We start from the raw sequence: 19,278 nt of genomic DNA, 5'->3' as shown, positions 1-19,278 counted from the left end.
ATCTAAATATTAGAATTCAATTACTGAGTATGTTCGATGATTATTTTAGTAGAATTTATCCACAATAATCGACCTGCATTATCTCTTTGATCTTGGAATGGGACATGTTATAATCCAAATTTCTTCAGGATCTTATACATTTTCGTTTGACAAAAATCTGATCCTATTATTGTTACTCTCTCGTTTGTCATACCGATTTATATTCATCAAAATTGCTAATCGCTACATTTTATACTGATATATCTTAAAACAATTTGACTTCACACATTTTTTTTCAATCTGGTTTTAATGAAAAACACAGAAAAATTATCCAAATATTATAAAAAAAAAAATGTAAAATGATGAAGGCCTGTAAAGTCAGTTTCAGAATTTTACAGTATTTTTTATTTAAATTGGCGTTTTAAGGCTAACATTTTTACTTTTTACTTTTAAATAAAAATAATTTGATAAAAAATACAATAGTACAATATTTACTTTCTTTTAGACTTGTATAGGTTTCGTTAAAATAGTGAAATCACAGCAATAAAACGAACTTTGACCTAATCTTTGTCAATTTGTAATGCTTTGATAATTGTTTTCAATTAAAGCCCTACAAAACATTTAAACAATAAAAAAAATTAAGCGTGACGTAATACATTCTCGAACGAGGAAATTTAAAAATGAAAGTTTTCGGTATTAAAAATTGCAAACATTTTACTTCAGTTATAATTAATGAGGATTGATTATTGTGAAAACGATGAATAGTCTAGACTTCAATTTTTTCCGATCCCATTTCATTGCCAAAAATCATAGGCTCGTACAAAGTTTTCATAGACTTACTGTTTTTCCTTCAATCTGTATATTTGTTATCTTGAATTATATTTATGAAGAAGATTGTGCATTCTTATTTGTTTATAATGGGAACTTTTTCGTGAGCTCTATTGCAACAAACATACACAAGAAGGGTAGCGAGTTATAAAATCGACTGGTTACTTTGGCCAATCGGCTTCCTTTTTACACAATCTGCCCGGACTCGGCGTACCCAGAATTAAGTTGTCTTCTAGAAGTCTTTCCAATTTTAAACGAACTACAGTTTGTGTCTCTTTTCAATCCTCTCATATCGACATACCCTTCAACTTGCCCTTGTACTACCGATGCCGCTGTTTCTCTGTAGAAACCGGAACTTTCCTTTCCGTTGATCTCGGAATAAGGATTCTCCTCCACTTCCGGTAGCATTTTCACGCGGGTAGAATTGCCAGAAGACATTACTGGCAACCCTTGATAATCCCTGTCTCTTTTCCTAGACTTATCCGAGTCATAGAGATCGTAAAGGTTATCTCTTTTAGCCAGAAGTTTCCATTTTGCTGTTACCCTGAGAAATGATATATTGTAATGTGCTATCTTTTAGAAAAGTAAGAAGCTAGAATACTGATACAAGACAACAAATGATTCACATGGCTTTTTATGCTTTACTAACCTTTTCCACAGGACAAAGATGACGCAAACCAAAGTCAAAAACAGAATCAAGTTGAGTCCACCAATGGCGAAAGGAACTATGCAAAGAAATTAATGAGGAAATATAATGTTCATTTTACAATTTGTTGACATTTTTGTTTCAATTGAAACTTAAATCATCATTGGTAGAATTAGAATGTAGTTTACCAAGATATCTTGACCAATTCAATTTATACTTTAAATGATTAGACTAAGAATAAATAAGGAAATACTGACACACTGACAATCATCCTGCAAGAGCTCAAACTCATATACTTAAATACAGCTTTAAGATATCGTGAAAATTACTTAACTTTTAGAAACTACTTTTAAATCATCAACAATCTTGAGACATCTCAATATATATGATATAGATATGTGATATTGCAATTGCTTGTGATAAATGCAATTATCACATGACAATCACAACCATGCAAAATCTTAAACAAACAGGAAAAAAATATTAAAACTCATTACTCAAAATAGGAAATAATCAATATATGCAATTACGGAGTGTTATAGAAAATTAAATACAATCGGAAAAAACATTTCTTTCCTTACTTATGTACTAATTACGAAGAGTGTTGTAAACTTAGTACCACTTACGAATTGTTTTCAAATCCAATGAGTATTTATTTTTAGATAGATCCTCTATGTGAACATCCTCCTTAGTGCCTATGACCTGTAGCGCCTCTGCCCTGGAATAGTCTTTTTCCTCGTCAATTTCTATTTTTCCTTAACAAAACAAAAAATATTCATTGTTATTAAGAATTTTCAAAGGATTAATGTGACTTATAAATTCTTTCCCTTTATGACCATAGGCAAATCGAAGGAGATTTAATAATCTTTGAAGCAATGATTAAACTTTCCTATTTTTTTTTTCAAAAATAGATATTACTGTTAAAATTTTTTGCTATATTCTTTAAACTATAATATACACAACATTGAAGGAAATACTATGCATGATAATTTTAATTAAATTACCGATATCTATTTCATACACTGGGATGTTAATCGGAGTCATTTCTAAAAGTACTGATATTTGATAATCAGGTATGTCTGCAAAAAAAAAAAAACGAATTTATTGGAAGTAATTTCACCTTTATATAGCGAAATATCACCTTTTATATTTGCATTGTTTGTTCATTTCAGAATCCCATTACTTATAAAGCGAGAACATCAGAAAGTGAAATAATTATAATAGATATGTTCCTTTTTTTTTTTTTTTTTTTTTACAGAATATGTTTTGCTGATTGTAGTTTCTAGAAACCTTTGAATTTCGTACTAACATGAATTGTTGATACAAACTCCCATCATTGGAATGGAACAGTCATCATACAGTGTTTCCAGCGTATTATTGTCTCTGGAAACCACATAGGTGCAATTTACATCTGAAAATATAAATACATATATCTGTGTATTTTTGTCTAAGTGAGTGAAAAAAGGAAATTTCAAATATTGTATGGTAATCAATCAAGGAGTGTGTGTGTGTGGAAGGGGGGAGGGGGGTCTTTAACTTTAAAAAACATTGATTTTTTTAAAATCTGTAAACACTGTTTCTACCTCGATTGCTGCTCAGTTCGATGTTTGGAACCCAGAAGGAAATTGGTGTCAAAAGTTTATGCAAAATCTTTTCAAGCTGGTCTTGCAAAATATTTTTGTATAAATCGCCTTTTATTTCAAATTTTGCGCTTTGACACCATTGTTCGGCCTCTTTGAACGTCATGTTTGTCTGTTTTATTTTGATACCATCCGGAGTAACTAGGGAGAAATGAAGACATCTTGATTATTGTTTCATGTTAACTATGAATTTACCAGATTCGTGAAGAGTACATTAGAGGATAGTTATAAACCTTAAGATTTTTTTAATAAGGTTTTATTTTCATACATTCTAGCATAATATTACAGTGACGATCTAATTTTACTTATATGTTTTGAGATTATTAAATTATATATACACCGGTAATGAAGGATAAAATCAACACTGAATATTACCACATATGGATGGATTCTTTATGTCCACATTTGTGTGAACTTTTTCTATTCTGTAACATACATCTGGAAGGAGGAAGAAAATGGATTCTTGTATAATAAAATTATTGTGGTATTGATTCTGTAATTTCTGTATTGCATTATTAAAGAATTTTCAAATGAATGTTACCATTTTTGCACCCAATCTCCAGTATTCTGCCGTCGATCCAAGCAGACACGTTGACTCCCAGTTCCTGGATGATTTCTGCGGTGAGATTTTGGTCTGCCACGTACCGTTCAGTTATTAACTCCGATTCGTATTTAGTGTTGCATTGTTTGGAAGCCTCACTCCAATCAATATAGTGTTCAGAAGAGCACAATGTGCCTATTGAAATTGCAAGAGAAAAAAAAAACAATTATTAAGCCTTACAAACAATTTTAAAAGATACAAAAAAGGTTCTAATTACCAGTTTCAGCTTTCTAATTTCATAAGATCTATAAGAAAATGAGGAAGCATGTGCTTCTGGAAACCTATAACTTGTATTTTTTGTTCTTACAACATTATTATACCTGCATTTTCTAGAGAAAGTCTGATGTATTCTTGTTATCTTCATCCTTTCGTCGGTCACATTATCTTCTTCCTCAAACTCATCTTACATTTCAATCAGTAACCAGTTCATATTTTTTTTTTGAATAAATTTCATGGTGTCTTTGTAGACATGCACTATTCATTCATTAATTCACTCACTCTTAAACTCTTTATTCTACAAAAGACTTATTCCAAGAACTCTTCATACAGTGATTTTTTGCAGTAGCCAAGCCAAATGATATTTTGGGATATGACGCAAGGTGTTCTGTTAAAGTTTTGGAATTTTGATTTTCATGCAGGAGGCCGATTGGGGTCGATTTTTGAAAATAATGGTTTCCAGATCTCTTCTTATAATTTTCAGTGGTCCAATCATCCTTTGGAATATTATTGGTGGTAGTCTGTAGATTTGCAATAATTTGCAATAAGGTCTCGATTTCTTTATTTCGTCAAGAAAGCCAATTGGGGCAAGAAAAATTTATTGTTCTTTTTTTAATTTATCTTTACCCAAAACCCTTCCAAAAAGTATTTAACAAATTCTTCCTCATTTACATCTTAATCTCAAGCTGGTGATGAATGAAATTAGTCTAGCTGGAGTTTTTGATTTGCTTGAAGTGTGTAATCAAATTTTGATCATATTTGATCAAATAAACATAATACTTAATTAAAGTTTTATAAAATAAGAATTAGTAGTTTTAATGTGGAATGAAGTACTACAAAGTTCAAGTGAAGAGAATATACGTTTTTGTTCCTTATTATTATTATTACATGAATTATTATTATTATCTTGTTATTGGAACATGATTTTTGTTGTTTCATAGACTTTCTTTAGCAAAAGAAATGCTATGTTGTTCGTGATCTATATACGTTAAGATTCACGAATGCTAAAACTTCTTTCAAATCAAATTTGTAAGAACATTTTAAGAAATCTTTTATACACGATGTCTCCTTTGATTCATTACTATCTTACGTAAATCAATAGTTAGGTCTCCATCACATTCGCACCAAACTTTATTCTTTCCTTTTTAAATAGTCTACTTGAAAAGGTCAAGGAAAGTCCATATTTGGATTTCTTGACACCAGAATACAGGCTCGGATCTGTGGTTATTGCTATTGCAAATCAAAGGCTTTTTAAACCGCCTCGTTTTACGGAAGAAAAACCAGCTAAAGCAACCCGTTTCTCTTAAACTTCAATATGCCAACAAAGGTTAATATAGGTAAAAAGGGTCCAGTGTTACAAGCACTTTGAAAAATTACGTACTTTGAATTTTTTTTTTCAAAGTGCGTTAAATTTGGGACCAAGTTAACGCAAAAAAATTAAATATTTCTTTTCGAAGTGCGTTAATATCGACCATATGAATGCACTTTGAAAAAAAATGTGAACAGCTTTGTCAATATTCTTGCAAATTTTAGGTATGATAAATAATTATTTGAACCTGGTTAGATAACTTTTCGGTGATGAAATCACTTCAGGATCGGAGATAAAGACGTTTTAAAGATTTGTAGGGCTTTTCTTGTTCCCAAAGGTTCTCGTAAATGTTATAAAAATGAAATGCTTTTTTATAGAAATAATGGAGGAATGATTGCTTTATAGCACACTATCGTTTCTTCTTTTTTTTTTTTTTAATTTCATCCAGTCTGAAATAATTTTGGTAGATGTTGGGGTCGATAAGTGATCTTAAGAACGGCATTTTTCTTCGGGAAAATGGGAGCAATTTTGATTTTTCCATACCATGAAATCTCTCTCTCTCTCTCTCTCTCTAAAAGAACTAAAATTCAGCATTAAGGACTTCGTTATATTTATTTTTTATGTATTTAGAATTTTCTATTTTTGTTCAAATATGACCCTTAGGGGTACGAGAAATGCGACAAAATGATGAACCAAGTTTGTATGCTAATGAAAAATAATTTTTCCGCACAATATGATGGTCTTTTTATACTTATTTGATAAGTATTTAGAAGTATGAAAATATGTTTATTCCCACATCATATGATGGCCTTTTAAAAAGTTATTTGATTAGTATTAAGATGTATGAAAAAAATTATTCATGCATTTTATTCTTTGTATTGTACTGTATTTGATTTTGTAAAGCGACTTCGGCCAAAGTATAGTCAGTTGACGATTGTTGCTAAGATCAGCGATATGGCCCCTGAGCCTCTTTTCTTTAATGAAATATGTGGAGATAACGAACAGTATTCGAGCTCAAAAGTCAATTAAACATTACAATAGTAGGAGCAGAGCAAACACGGAACTCTAAGACATCAGAGGTGGGATCAGGTTCATAGAGTAAGCATCCCCTGCTGACCGGTCACACCTGCCGTGTGCTCCTTGTCATGATCGGGAAATAACGGAAATTCCGTCGACAAATCAGTGTGTAAATAATGGTCTAACAATTAGTATGAAAAAAGTCAGTCAGCATTTGTCTTAATGAAAGATTGTATTTGCTGACAAGGTCATTGTATCGACCATAGAACTTACGAAATGATGACTTTAAACGAGACTGCTGATATTCTTGTTTTATCAACTTATTTGTCAATATAATAGGGTGCCGTTTCTTTCTCAGGAAAGCTTATCTCAGTTTTTTCATCTTTTTACGTTAACTCAAATTTATTGAAAGAAAGTATAACAATGGCATACCAGTTATGTAAATACATATACATGTATTTGGGTAGGAAAGATAAAGAGTTGGGTTGGGGTACTTTCTACCTGTCTCATCCTCGTTCTCGATGAGGGTAGATCAATTTACCAGTTTTTCGAAAGAAATATAACAAATAAATGCTGTCTATTACTAAAATATTAGTCCAGAATTATTGTTTTATATATATTTTTTCGAAGTGCGTGAAGTGTCTCCATGGTAAAAAAAAAAAATGTTGATGTACGCATTTGAAAAAAATTCTCTCAGTGAGTTGATTTTGTCCCAATTTTAATGGACTTCGATAATTTTTTTCAAAATGCGTATTTTTTTTCAAAGTATGTTGCCACAGTCCAGTCGTGTACATGTATTTCCCCATATTTCAAACTGAAGCCTACACCCTGTATTTTCTACAAATATACATCGACCATTGCTTCCAAATATCTAATTACAAGAAAACTTCACCGAGCCTGGATATCGAGCATCTGAAACGTAATTTTCCATCGTGTTCATGTTCTTCTTTACCCTACCACTATAGTCCTGCTCGACACGTTATTACTGGTGACGTATATATAGTTAATATGAGGACCTAAAATCATTTGTTTTAAAAGGGTCAAAATTTAGGGAATCCCGATCTTTCAACTGGCGTCATAATTTCATAAATATTAATTCTGTAGAAGATTACGCCAGGCGATGTGCTAGATATGAAAAGAAGAACTTGACACTTTGTCAGAATGGATTTAATGTACATGTATTAGATGTATGTTAAAATCTCGCACTAAGAGATTGAGGGGCAAGATGAAAACCAACTATCCTCCTGTGTTCAATAATTCAGGAGAGAATAAAAAGTATTGGATAAATTATACGATCAGTATGTACTGGTCTCAGCTGACAAAGCAGGTAACAACTTTGTCTTTGTTTGTAAGGCTCATTATTAGTCCCCTACCGGTGAAACCGGAGGAGATTACAGGTTTCCTCTGCGTCTGTCCGTCCCTATATGTTTGTCTATCCGACCGTTCGTCCGTCTGTATATCCCTCTGTCTGTCTGTCAGTCTGTCCCATTTGATTTTCCGCACTTTTCCCCTAAATGCTTGCAGATATTGAACTGATGTTTACTATGTGAGTGTATCTTGATGAGTTACAGATCAAGTTTGCATTTCGTTCTGCTTCATTGATTTTTAACGGAATTACGACCTTTTCAATTTTTAAGGGTTTTCCGTAATTTTTTTCCTAAACTCTTCAGTGATTTGACGGAATTATGGCATTTCAATTTTTAACAGGAACCAGATTACTCTTACCGGTAAGTAACTAGTATTGTTAATGCAATACTCTCAGAAAGCTTGTTTTAATTATATTTAAGTTTAATTCTACGAGTGGTAATCCAATTTATGCCCCCAGCTCTCTTTCTATGGAAGAAATTCTTCAAAATCATAGGTTAGTTTTAAATATTTTTAATATTCCAAACAACGAAAATGAATTCGAATTACCATATCTATATTGGATTCCGAAACTTCATAATAATCCTTGCAAACAAAGATACATAGCGGGGCCAGTAAATGTTCTACTAAACTTCTTTCTTTACTTTACTAAAATATTCACAGCAGTGACGGAGAAACTTCAGGAGTACTGTGCAACAATATATTCGAAAAGTGGTGTAATTCAGATGTGGATACTTAAAAACTCTTATGGAACTTTTAAAAAATTTGAAATCACAAAATTTTACCAAAATCAATATCATCAAAACGTACGACTTTTCAACACTTTAACCAACTATTCACCACGATAAGTTAAAGTCCAGGATTTTTGACCTCATAGACAGCTGCTTTTTTCAATAAAAATTAAACTTGTAAATTCATTTACCTTGTCATTGGTCATTTGCAAAAATTATTTTGTTGAAAAATATTCTGATTGTAACCACATGTACTCTGAAGTTGATATTAAAAAGATGCTAGAGTTTCCGATTGACAATGTCTGTATGGTTTTTGGAGACAGGATCTTTCAACAATTTGTTGGAATTTCAATAGGTACCAATTGCACCCCGTTATTAGTAGACCTATTTTTGTATTCATATGAAGCAGAATGAATCATGCTCTGGCCTTCAACTCGACATTTAGATATATCGACGACGTATTATCAATTAACAATAGTTATTTCCATTCATATGTCAATACCATATATCCCAGTGAGCTTGAAATAAAAGATACAACAGAGTCTGACACATCTGTTTCATATTTGGATATTTTATTAGAAAAATACGTTAATGGTAATCTAACAACCAAGCTTTATGATGAACATGTGTATTTATGTATATAAATGAATTTATGTTATCTAAATACATACAAGATTGTGTTATTTTTATTTATCACTATTTTGTGTCAATTCATGGGTCTTGAGGGGTTTTTCCGGGTTTTATATTTAAGCGCCATCTAGTTACGGCTATTAGCCTCATCCTTATCAAAATAATTTTTGGCTCCGAAAAGGTGGTTTACAAAATTTACCCACCTCCACCCCTTCAATCTTCCATGCATATTGTTATTGTTGTAGAAAATACATGTACTAGTTTTCCTTCGTATAAGGTGTGGGATATTTTTTGGGCCCCACCTTCTGCTGCATTCTGAGTTTATATCCCTCAGTTGATTCGATACGCAAGAGCAAGCTCTACGTATGAACAATTTTTAAAACGAGGTAAGTTATTGATAAACAAGTTGGTGAGACAAAAATATCAACAGTTTCGTTTAAAGTTATAATTTCGTAAATTCTATGGTCAATACAATGACCTTGTCAGCAAATACAATCTAATATTTTGTCAACTGACTGACGTTTTTCATACTAATTGTTAGACCATTATTTACATACTGAATTGTCGACGGTTTTTTCCTGTTATTTCCCGATCATGACAAGGAGCACACGGCGGGTAAGACAGGTCGGCAGGGGATGCTCACTCCTCCATGGCACCTGATCTCACCTCTAATGTTTTAAAGGTCCGTGTTTGCTCTGTTTCTGATTTATATTTTTTGAATGGACTTTTGAATACTGTTCGTTATCTCCGTATTTTTCATGTACAAAACATTTTTCCTCAGTCCACAAAGACGAAGATTTAAAAATCTCATATGTGTTATTTTTCCTTAAAGTTTAACTCAGTCTACATTTGGATAAAATCGTTTTTAATTTCTTACATTTTCATGGAAAAATTATATTTCCTTTTTTTCTAAAAGATCCTTTTTTTCTTCACCAGTTCTCAGATATATAAGAAATTGATATTCTAAACGCTATGAGTTGTTGAAATATCCCTTGAAACAGTGAAGATTGATTTATCCGAAAGTGGAAATTAATTACATGTATCTCTTCTTGAGTAGTAGGATAAGCCTCCCGTAAGGCTAACGAAGAAAAAAAACTTCTCTGGTATATAATTTTAGGTTTACATGGGTAAATTTTAATAAGACAATATAATCACTTAGATATTTAAAAAACACATTAAAAATGTTTTTCAGGTGATTTCAAGCGTGACATAATTGTTTTAATTGGCTCTTACATTTTACGAATTATGAAAAATATACATGCAGCATTGCAATATATAAAAAGTATTCAATATTTGTGATACTTTCTCCGAAAATGCTTACATATCATCCAACTTAGATTTAAAGTTTTTGCAAGATCCTTTTACTGGTGAAGTGCCCAGAGACAAATTCCGATACCTGCTTATCCATAGGGCTTCTGTTTTATTTAGATTGATCTTTTAACCAGAGCAATATTAAAAATTTTGGATGATCCTCTATACCTCAAAGCTTGATTTTTATCACTTAAGAAACAAGTTGTCTACTAGCTGACTGATTTTAAATTCTGATTCACCAATTCTAATATCACAAATACATGTACTTTTATTTGATCTGATTGCATTGCAATAGTCATTAATTCAACACATAAAATAAATAGATGTGGTGTTAAAGGACACCCTTGTCAAACGCCTCGAGAAAGCTTGAAAAATGAGAAGGAATATCCTTTATTGATTAAACAATTCGTAATACCCAAATAAAGGATACTTATCCATTCCCATAGCTCTTTTTTCAAATCTGAAAGGTTCTAATACTTTCTTAATAAACCATTCTACTGTATGAAAAGCATTTTAAAAGTCTACTAGCAAATAACCTGGTAATATTCTTTATGTTTGTTCGATCAATAAGATAAACATGGTTTCAGGTTTATCATATATTTAGTCTGTTGGATCAGAGTCAACTGTGTGTGGCTAAAGTTTTTGCTAGTATTTTATAATAAAATTTAGTCAGAAAAATGGTCCCAGTTCTATGATAATAATTGGTCTTTGTCTTTTCGGGTGCTTAAAGATGCTTAGACACATATTTGAAGTAATATAAATATAGACTTCAAATCTTTGTTTAAGCACCTTTAAGTAATAATTCCTTTTTGTGATCAGAAAAAAAGAGATAATTTATGAGTTCTTTTATTTAACCTTTTAAACTCTAAGTCTGCTATTTTATGCCAGAAGTACTAATAGAATTCAAAATTAAGCCCATCACTTCCAGGAGATTTATTTAATTTAAAATCTTTTTAAATCTGGTTTGTTTATAGCTGTCGTTATGACTTATTTTAGTATCATAACATTTTAAAACTTTTAAAAGAACACTGGAAGAGAAAAATCGTGTGGCAATTTTAAGATAGAATTTTAAATCAAACCAGGTATCAAGCGACTGAAATGTGAAAATAACTCATGATGTACTAATGCAGCGTTTATTGTTGAATTTGCATCCAATAATTAACGTTATTTTTGTTTTATAAATCATCCACAATGATAACAACAATTGATTCGAGTCTTATGATACAGATTATATTTATAGATAGCAATGTCAGCTACTGATAATAAAATAGTGATAAAATAATTAATTAATTATCATTAATGATATACTAGTAAATACATGTATGTCATTAATGAATGTAAAATAAAGAAATATGACTTTAGTTTGTACAAACTCATCGACCAATGATTAAAATGAGATTAAAAAAGTATTAATAGTATAAAATGTAGATTTATCATACGTTTAATGAAATTAAATGAAAGTATTTAGGTAAGTACAAACTCATCCACTAAGGATAAATGCTTTTTAAAAAAAAATATATCATTAATGAATGTAAAATCATCCACTAAGGATAAATGTTTAAAAAAGTATCCTTAATGAATGTAAAATCATCCAATCATCCTACAGTATATATTTAAAGGTTTTTCATATCATTAAGGGTGCCTTCTTTCACTGTTAATTAAAAGAAGTGGTGGAAATATACCTGTCAAAAGACTGGATAAAGTTAAGATGCCCAGCAAACTGTGATTACACAGAAACAGCTGCATCCTCTTCCTTCCATAAAATCTAAAACTAATGAAGTTTGAACTTACCAATTTATTATTTATTTATTTATTTCCTTCATTTAGTTATGAATAACAACTTCTCTCTATTGCCTGATCATGACCTCACTCAAAAGAGTCGTTAAACCATTAGTTTAAATTAAGTAGTTAAAGTGGTCATTTTTTCCACTTGGCTATATGCGCCTATTTTACAAATAAATACTTTAAATATTGATGAGAGTATTGTATATTTTAAAGATTTTACAATAAGAATACAGTCACCATCCTGATAACATAATATATATCAAATTACGTTACATTGTAATTTGTAATTGTAATATTGTTGAATTATTGTAATATGGCTAATAAATCAATTTTTTTATGTTATTCGGGCATATTCTTTCAACATGATGCAAAAACACGTAAGGAAAAACTCTAAATAGCATCAACTATAAAACAGTGTGAAATTTTTTTTCTGTTTCAGCAATTATGTAGATTTTTTCGAATACTTAGCTTCTTGTTTGCTTGGCTTGCAGAAAGAATGCTATAGTCACGCAGATAATATCGATTCTATGCCCGAACTTGCTCAAGGTAGCGGAGTGAATGCTAGTTCAATGTGTCCTGCTGATCCTATGAAAATATTTGCAAAAAATTACGGAGTAACGGTCAGTTGATCTTATGAAAATGCTTGTTTAAGATTACTGGGTGAATTCTTGTCACACGGTTCACATAAATCTTATTACAATGCTTGCTGAGTGAATGCTTGCTAATTGTGCTGGTTAAATTGATCCTATGCTGACGCTCAAGCTCGCTGGATGAATGCTTGTCACGCGGATCATACTGATCCTGTGATAATGATTGCTAAGATTTCAGAGTGAATGCTAGTCACGCTGGTCCTTCTGATCTTAATATGCTGGTTTAATTCATCCAAATCTGATGAAGTAGCATTGAAGCTTGTTATGCTTAAGAAAGTATTGTATTTTGAAATGTTATTATACTAACATTAAGTGTTATTGTAAAACTTACGCTTCTATTTCGTATGCTGATGCTGATTTTATGGAACAAAATATATTATATATATTTTCTTTTCAACACTTTATACAACCATTGTTACAACGCACTTTGAAAAATTACGCACTTTGAAAAAGAATTTCAAAGTGCGTTAAATTTGGGACCACGTTAACGCACTTTGAAAAAACTAAATATTTCTTTTCAAAGTGTGTTAATATCGACCATATTAACGCACTTTGAAAAAAAAATGTACACGGCTTGGTCAATATTCTTGCAAAATTTAGGTATGATAAATAATTATTTGAACCTGGTTGGATAACTTTCGGTGATGACGCCAGGATCTGATATATAGACGTTTTAAAGATTTTTAGGAGTCGTCTTGTTTCCAAAGGTTCTCGTAACTGTTAGAAAAGGGAAATTGTTCTTAAAAATAATGGAGGAATGATTGTTTAATAGCACAGTTTCATTTCTTTTTTCTTTTCTTTTTTAAAATTTATCCAGTCTCTAATAAGTTCGGTAGATGTACGTGTCGTTAAGTGACTTAAAGCATCGCATTTTCTTAGGGAAAAGGGAGCAATTATGATTTTTCCATACCATGAAAATTCTCTCTCTCTCTCTCTCTCTCTCTCTCTCTCTCTCTCATTTATTTTTCTACAATATTCATCTATCTATCTATTGTGAACATATATGAAACAATTGTAGACTCATTCATTTGATAGTAAGAAAATAAACCTTAGCCAAATTACTCACTCGACTGAAATTTTTACCTCGTTCACTAATAACTTTTTCTCAAAAAAGTTATGCAGTCAGATTACTTCTAACTCTGTAATTTGATATCTTAAAAACGCAAGACATGTCAAATAGCATGTTCTAATTACCATGTAAATGCATTTTTTCTGAGGAATCATTGTGAATACATTTTGAATAAAGGTTATGCGGCACTCTTTTTTGATATAAAAGGGTGCGTTTTTTTTTCATGAAAGCTTATCTCAATTTTTTCATATATTTCACGTTAACTCAAATTTATTGAGAGAATTAATATCAATGTCATACCAGTTATGTAAATACATGTACATATATTTGGGTAGGAAAGAACAGAGTTATTCTCAGGGACCTTCTACCTTCTATCTGTCATCTCCTCGTTCTCAATCATTCTATTTGTCTTCTTTCTTTATAAGAAAACTACATTCATATATATATATATATATATATATATATAGAGAGAGAGAGAGAGAGAGAGAGAGAGAGAGAGAGAGAGCAGATGTCACATAAGTCCATTCTGCATTGTCACCATAATTAAAATTAAGTCTGAACTACATCACTGAATTTACAATGATTGTTTAGTAATTTATTCGATGGACAACTGCAAAAGACAAACATACTAATTCGCAGTGTTCAACGGTGATTTAATATCATTAAAGAATTACATGACAGTCGGGGTAACGACATGGTGTTTTAACAGTAATTAACACTTCATACACAAAATGACCAAATACCCCACAATCTCAATCCGTTGAAACATACTTACATCCAAGTCAGCTTGGATATTTGAGAACGCTGAATTATCAACGTTAATGCAGAGATTTCTTTTTTTCCCGAAAATGAATTATAAGAAAATTGCGTTTAAATTTACATGTATTTTACTTTTTCCGACTAACCGATTACAGATTTTCTAACCGATTGCCATCGTTCCGACCGAGTAATCGGTTAACCGGTTACAAATTGCCATCCCTATATATATATATATATATATATATATATATATATATATATATATATATATATATATATATATATATATATATATATATATATATATATATACACGAGGGCTGTTAGAAAAGTTCGCGGACATGTTCCATTGTGAGCGCACTATTTCCACGAGACCGGTTAAACTCTCCAGATAAAAACTTTACCTATTTTCCAGTAAATATACAAAGGTTTGATGTTTTCCGGTAATCCTTAAAAAATATACAGCTATATTATTTTGATAAAACATGCTTCACGGAGCATGCTACTTTTTCGTACGTTTACATTGCATAGACTTTTTATTGAAATTAAAAATTGCACAGTTGTAGCGCAGAAAGAATTATGATATTTTACCTGACGCTACAGTGTTCATGAAACGTCACTTGCCGAAATTTTGAATTAAATTGGAGGATGTATGACTGTTTTATAGCCATTTATAAATAATCAACGCGTTAAAACAAAGCCAAGAATGGGAACGTCATTGAACGTCATGGAGCACCGAGCTACTAAAAAAGTATGTGTGCAGACAGGAAAATGTCTAAAAATAGACTAAAATGCTTCTAGATGCTGCTGGAAATTCTCTACACGTACAAAGGACAAAAGTATTCAAATGGTAGCTAGTTTTTTAAAAATGGAAGAATTAACATTTTTAATGATCAACTCCATCGATACCTCAATACCCCACTTATCGCATTGACGTTGTGCCTATGGATTTTGCATTGTTTCCATACCTGATCGCTTAACTGCGTATACATTTATTTTAAGATCTCTCTAATAACCGAAACAGCACAAAAGACATTATAGAAGAAAAGAAACATGTCTTGATATAGAATTTTTATTTTTTAAGAAGAAAAAGACAAGAAAAGTCGAAAGAAATGAAAGATATTTAGAACTTTTAAAAGCTTAACGGGTTTGAAATCTGGTTGTCACGTCACTTAACGTCAAGTGATTGCTCCATGAATCCTATGACCGCATTGTAAAATCGTTGTAAATTTTCGAAATTTTAGTAAATGGACCTGATTTTTTTTACATACTAATAAACAAAAGATAGTAATTTAATCAGACATGGGTCATACCTCATAGTACACAATAGATTTTCCGTAAATCAATGTGTCCGCGAACTTTTCTAAAAACCCTCGTATATATATATATATATATATATATATATATATATATATATATATATATATATATATATATATATATATATATATATATATATATATATATATATATCCTCAATTAACAATATGTATTTCCATTCCTACATGTACGTTGATTGGATATAATCCTTGAGAGAAGAAAGTTTGACACATCTGTTTCATATTTAGATATTTTACAACAAAAAAAAAAGATATTACAGTTACCTAACAACAAAACTTAATTGTAAAAGTGATCACTTCATCCTTTTTCTATCGTTTACTTCTCTTTTCCATGTAGCAATATGCTCTTATCACCTGCATATGGAGTTTATTTCTCCTAGTTAATTCCATACGCAAGAGCATGCTGTACATACGAACAGTTTCTAAAACGAGGTAAGCAATTATAAATACGAGGGTTGATCCAAAAGTTCGTGGAATTTCTTTATATTTTATTTATTTTTTAATGGAAGCTATTGAAAATTACAGATGAAAATATATACGCTTGTTTAATTTTCTTGATAAAGAAATATTTCAAAAATTCATGATAGTAACACTTTGGCAGTTGGAGAGACTTTTTTTGTTCATTATCATTTCAATTCTTGATACTCACTGAGGAAAAAGAGATAAGTGTCATATGAAACGAAAATGATGTCATGTAATTACGATTGCTTGAACTCTTATAAACTTTTTGTGTGAAAGTTTTATCGATTTTACTGGATATTTAGTTTTTTAGTTTTGATGATTTGTTGATCATCCTGACATCATTAGACAATGTCAAAATTCGATAATAAGTTTTGTGAAAATTTCGGGAACACTCTGACTCAGACGCATATACTAGCGAACAGAGAGAACAAAAGTACAATGAGCTACTGGTTTTCAATTGGCGTGGGAAATTTAAGGAACATGGAACTTCCGATGAGGACAAACTGTCTAGCTGCTTTATTGGAAGGTCATTTTTTTCCTCGTAGACAAATTGAGAGCCTTAGAGGCGTGTACCGCTGATGCACTGTGCTTGACATTGCTGCTGAATTGGAACATCATATGGAACGACAGAGCGTATTCTGAACAATGATCGTAATATGAAGAAAGTCAGTGCGAGATTGGTACCCAGGCTTTCCTCATAGGCAAAATTAGTGAAAAGAATGCAGTGTTCTGCAAAAATTTTAAAACGATTTGAACGTGAGATGCTCCTGGAACGTGACGTTACATACCTAACTTGATGTTACGTCAAAGTCTCCCCCATTATTTAACAGCTGTTAATATTTAGAAAGCTCATTTGACCTTCTTGGTTATGGAAATGTGGTGAAATTACCCAGTATTTCCCAGTATTGTTGCATGATGGTTCTATTTTATAGATATGTCCTTTGTTTGCTTTTATCACGTCACAATAAAATTTTAGAATGAAATTCCACGAACTTTTGGATCGTAAGTTGATGAAACAAGAATATCAGCAGTCTCGTTTTAAGTCAACATTTCTCAAATTTTATGGTAGATACAATGACGTCAGCAACCAGTGATTTTTTTAGGGCCGATTTGGGTCCGAAATTCGGCACCAGTCCCAATTGAAAATATGCCTGAATTTTCCCAAAATGTAGTGGAAGTTTTCCCAAAGAAAAACTTACAAAATATGTGATCAAATTCAGTTTGTTTATTGCATGTTTTTTCAGTGAAGTTTAAGCAGGTTTTGTTGTTCAGCCATGTTGGAATTCTTCATAATTAGATAATTCATACCACTATTGTTCTTGATGCAAGTAATTAGATAATTCATACCACTATTGTTCTTGATGCAAGTAATTAGATAATTCATACCAAGAATAGTCTTGATTTGTTATAACAATTATTTGTTAAAGTAATACAAAGACAAAAACAAAGCTTTTTGACAATGTTTTTTAAGTGACTGGGTTTTCTGGGAGATTCCCAATTTAGCCTAATTGACGCTGAAATTCCCAATTCTGAGGGCCCCAGCCCCAGTCCCAAAGTATTGAAAAAAACACTGACAACTACAATCTATCATCAAGTCCAATGCTGACGTTTTTCATACAAATGTTAGACTATTATTTTCAGTCCGAATTGTGTACGGATTTTTCCTTTTACCCGACCATTACAAGGAGCACACGGCGGGTATGACCGGTCTACAGGAGATTGTTTCTCCTCCATGTCACCTGATTCCACTTCTCACAGTTTTAGTGGTCCGTGTTTGCTCTGCGCAAAATTTATATTGTTTCAATGGACTTTTGAGCTTGATTACTGTTTGTTATCTACATATTTCACAAGCATAACTTGCTTTTCTCATAGATTTATAAAAAGAAATAATTTAGTTTCTGAACATTTTTTTTTCAACGAAATGCACGTTTGTTTACGAAAATTACCATCAAGAGATTAATGCCCTGTTCACACGGAGAGTTTAATTCGAATTAAACGTAAGTTACTGCGAATTAAATTTGATCCGCGTTCACATCGAGAATTAAATTTAATGCGAATTAGTTTAATTCGAATTAGTTTACTGCACATTAAGTTACTTCGCATTATTTCCGTGTGAACGCTAAGCGAAGCTAATTCGAATTAAATTTTGACGCATGCGTAAGGGCAGAATTTAGTCACAGGTCACATGTCGATGGTCAAATATACATATGTAGGTGCTTGTGCTATTTTTGAGTGGAAAACAAAGGAAAATTATGCTAATCACTAAAATGTGTACAGACATTATGACATTATGTCAAATGTACCTGTAGTTTAATTAGCATTAGTTTACTTCGAAATAATTTACTGCGAATTAAACTCTCCGTGTGAACAGGGCATAAGTTTATTTCTTGTAATCAGTTGTAGAATAGATTCACACTTTACCTGACATTGTACAAAATTTATGAATGAACCAATATTTCTTTGCCACAAAATGACCTTTAAACTCGTTTGTGGTATATAAGGACATTACTCTTCAAATTCAAATTTATTTGAAAATAAAACTGGAGATAATATACACATAAGTTTTTATAAACAATGACATTAGTACACATATACTTCTCCATGAAATGAATGATTGTTACAAAATGAGTTAAAAGTAACAATAACACAATTTTCATCTATACATTTTTACCATAAATACTTTAATAAATGTTCCTCCCACTGGATGTAGATACTTTTTTGGAACTCTTGGTTTTCTTCCTGATAATAGGATAACGGTTTTCTCTTTGATGTCACATTTCACTATCGATCTTTCTGCGGGGCTCATAAAAGTGGTCCTATGTTTTGTCACAAATTAAAATTTAATCGTACTTTGTTTTGTCACAAAGTTTAATTTTTTACAGTTCCTTAGCAATTTAATGTGTGTTTTCCTTTAGGCATCAGTAAGCAAATTAGACCCCA

The 19,278-nt window shown here is 31.4% G+C and overlaps 2 protein-coding genes across 2 annotated transcripts in view; one reads left to right on the top strand and one right to left on the bottom strand.

The window, feature by feature from the left end:
• The window catches only part of LOC133179052 (octopamine receptor beta-2R-like), a 149,430-nt gene that overhangs the window by 111,134 nt on the left and 19,018 nt on the right, over nt 1–19,278 (top strand). The window lies entirely within an intron of this gene.
• Nucleotides 468–12,056, bottom strand: LOC133179053 (uncharacterized). The gene is made up of 9 exons (XM_061313750.1): nt 11,956–12,056; nt 3,635–3,829; nt 3,469–3,531; nt 3,037–3,234; nt 2,763–2,864; nt 2,458–2,532; nt 2,080–2,208; nt 1,457–1,532; nt 468–1,351 (listed from the first exon to the last, which is right to left on the bottom strand). Exons 1-9 carry the CDS (start codon nt 12,017–12,019, stop codon nt 994–996), a joined length of 1,260 nt encoding a protein of 419 aa, XP_061169734.1. The 5' UTR covers nt 12,020–12,056; the 3' UTR covers nt 468–993.

The sequence above is a fragment of the Saccostrea echinata genome, unplaced genomic scaffold (assembly GCF_033153115.1).
Source record: "Saccostrea echinata isolate AGI-Se365-2 ecotype Australia unplaced genomic scaffold, CSIRO_AGI_Sech_v1 ptg000004l, whole genome shotgun sequence".
NCBI lineage: Eukaryota > Metazoa > Mollusca > Bivalvia > Ostreida > Ostreidae > Saccostrea > Saccostrea echinata.
This window is presented reverse-complemented; position numbering and strand designations above follow the sequence as displayed.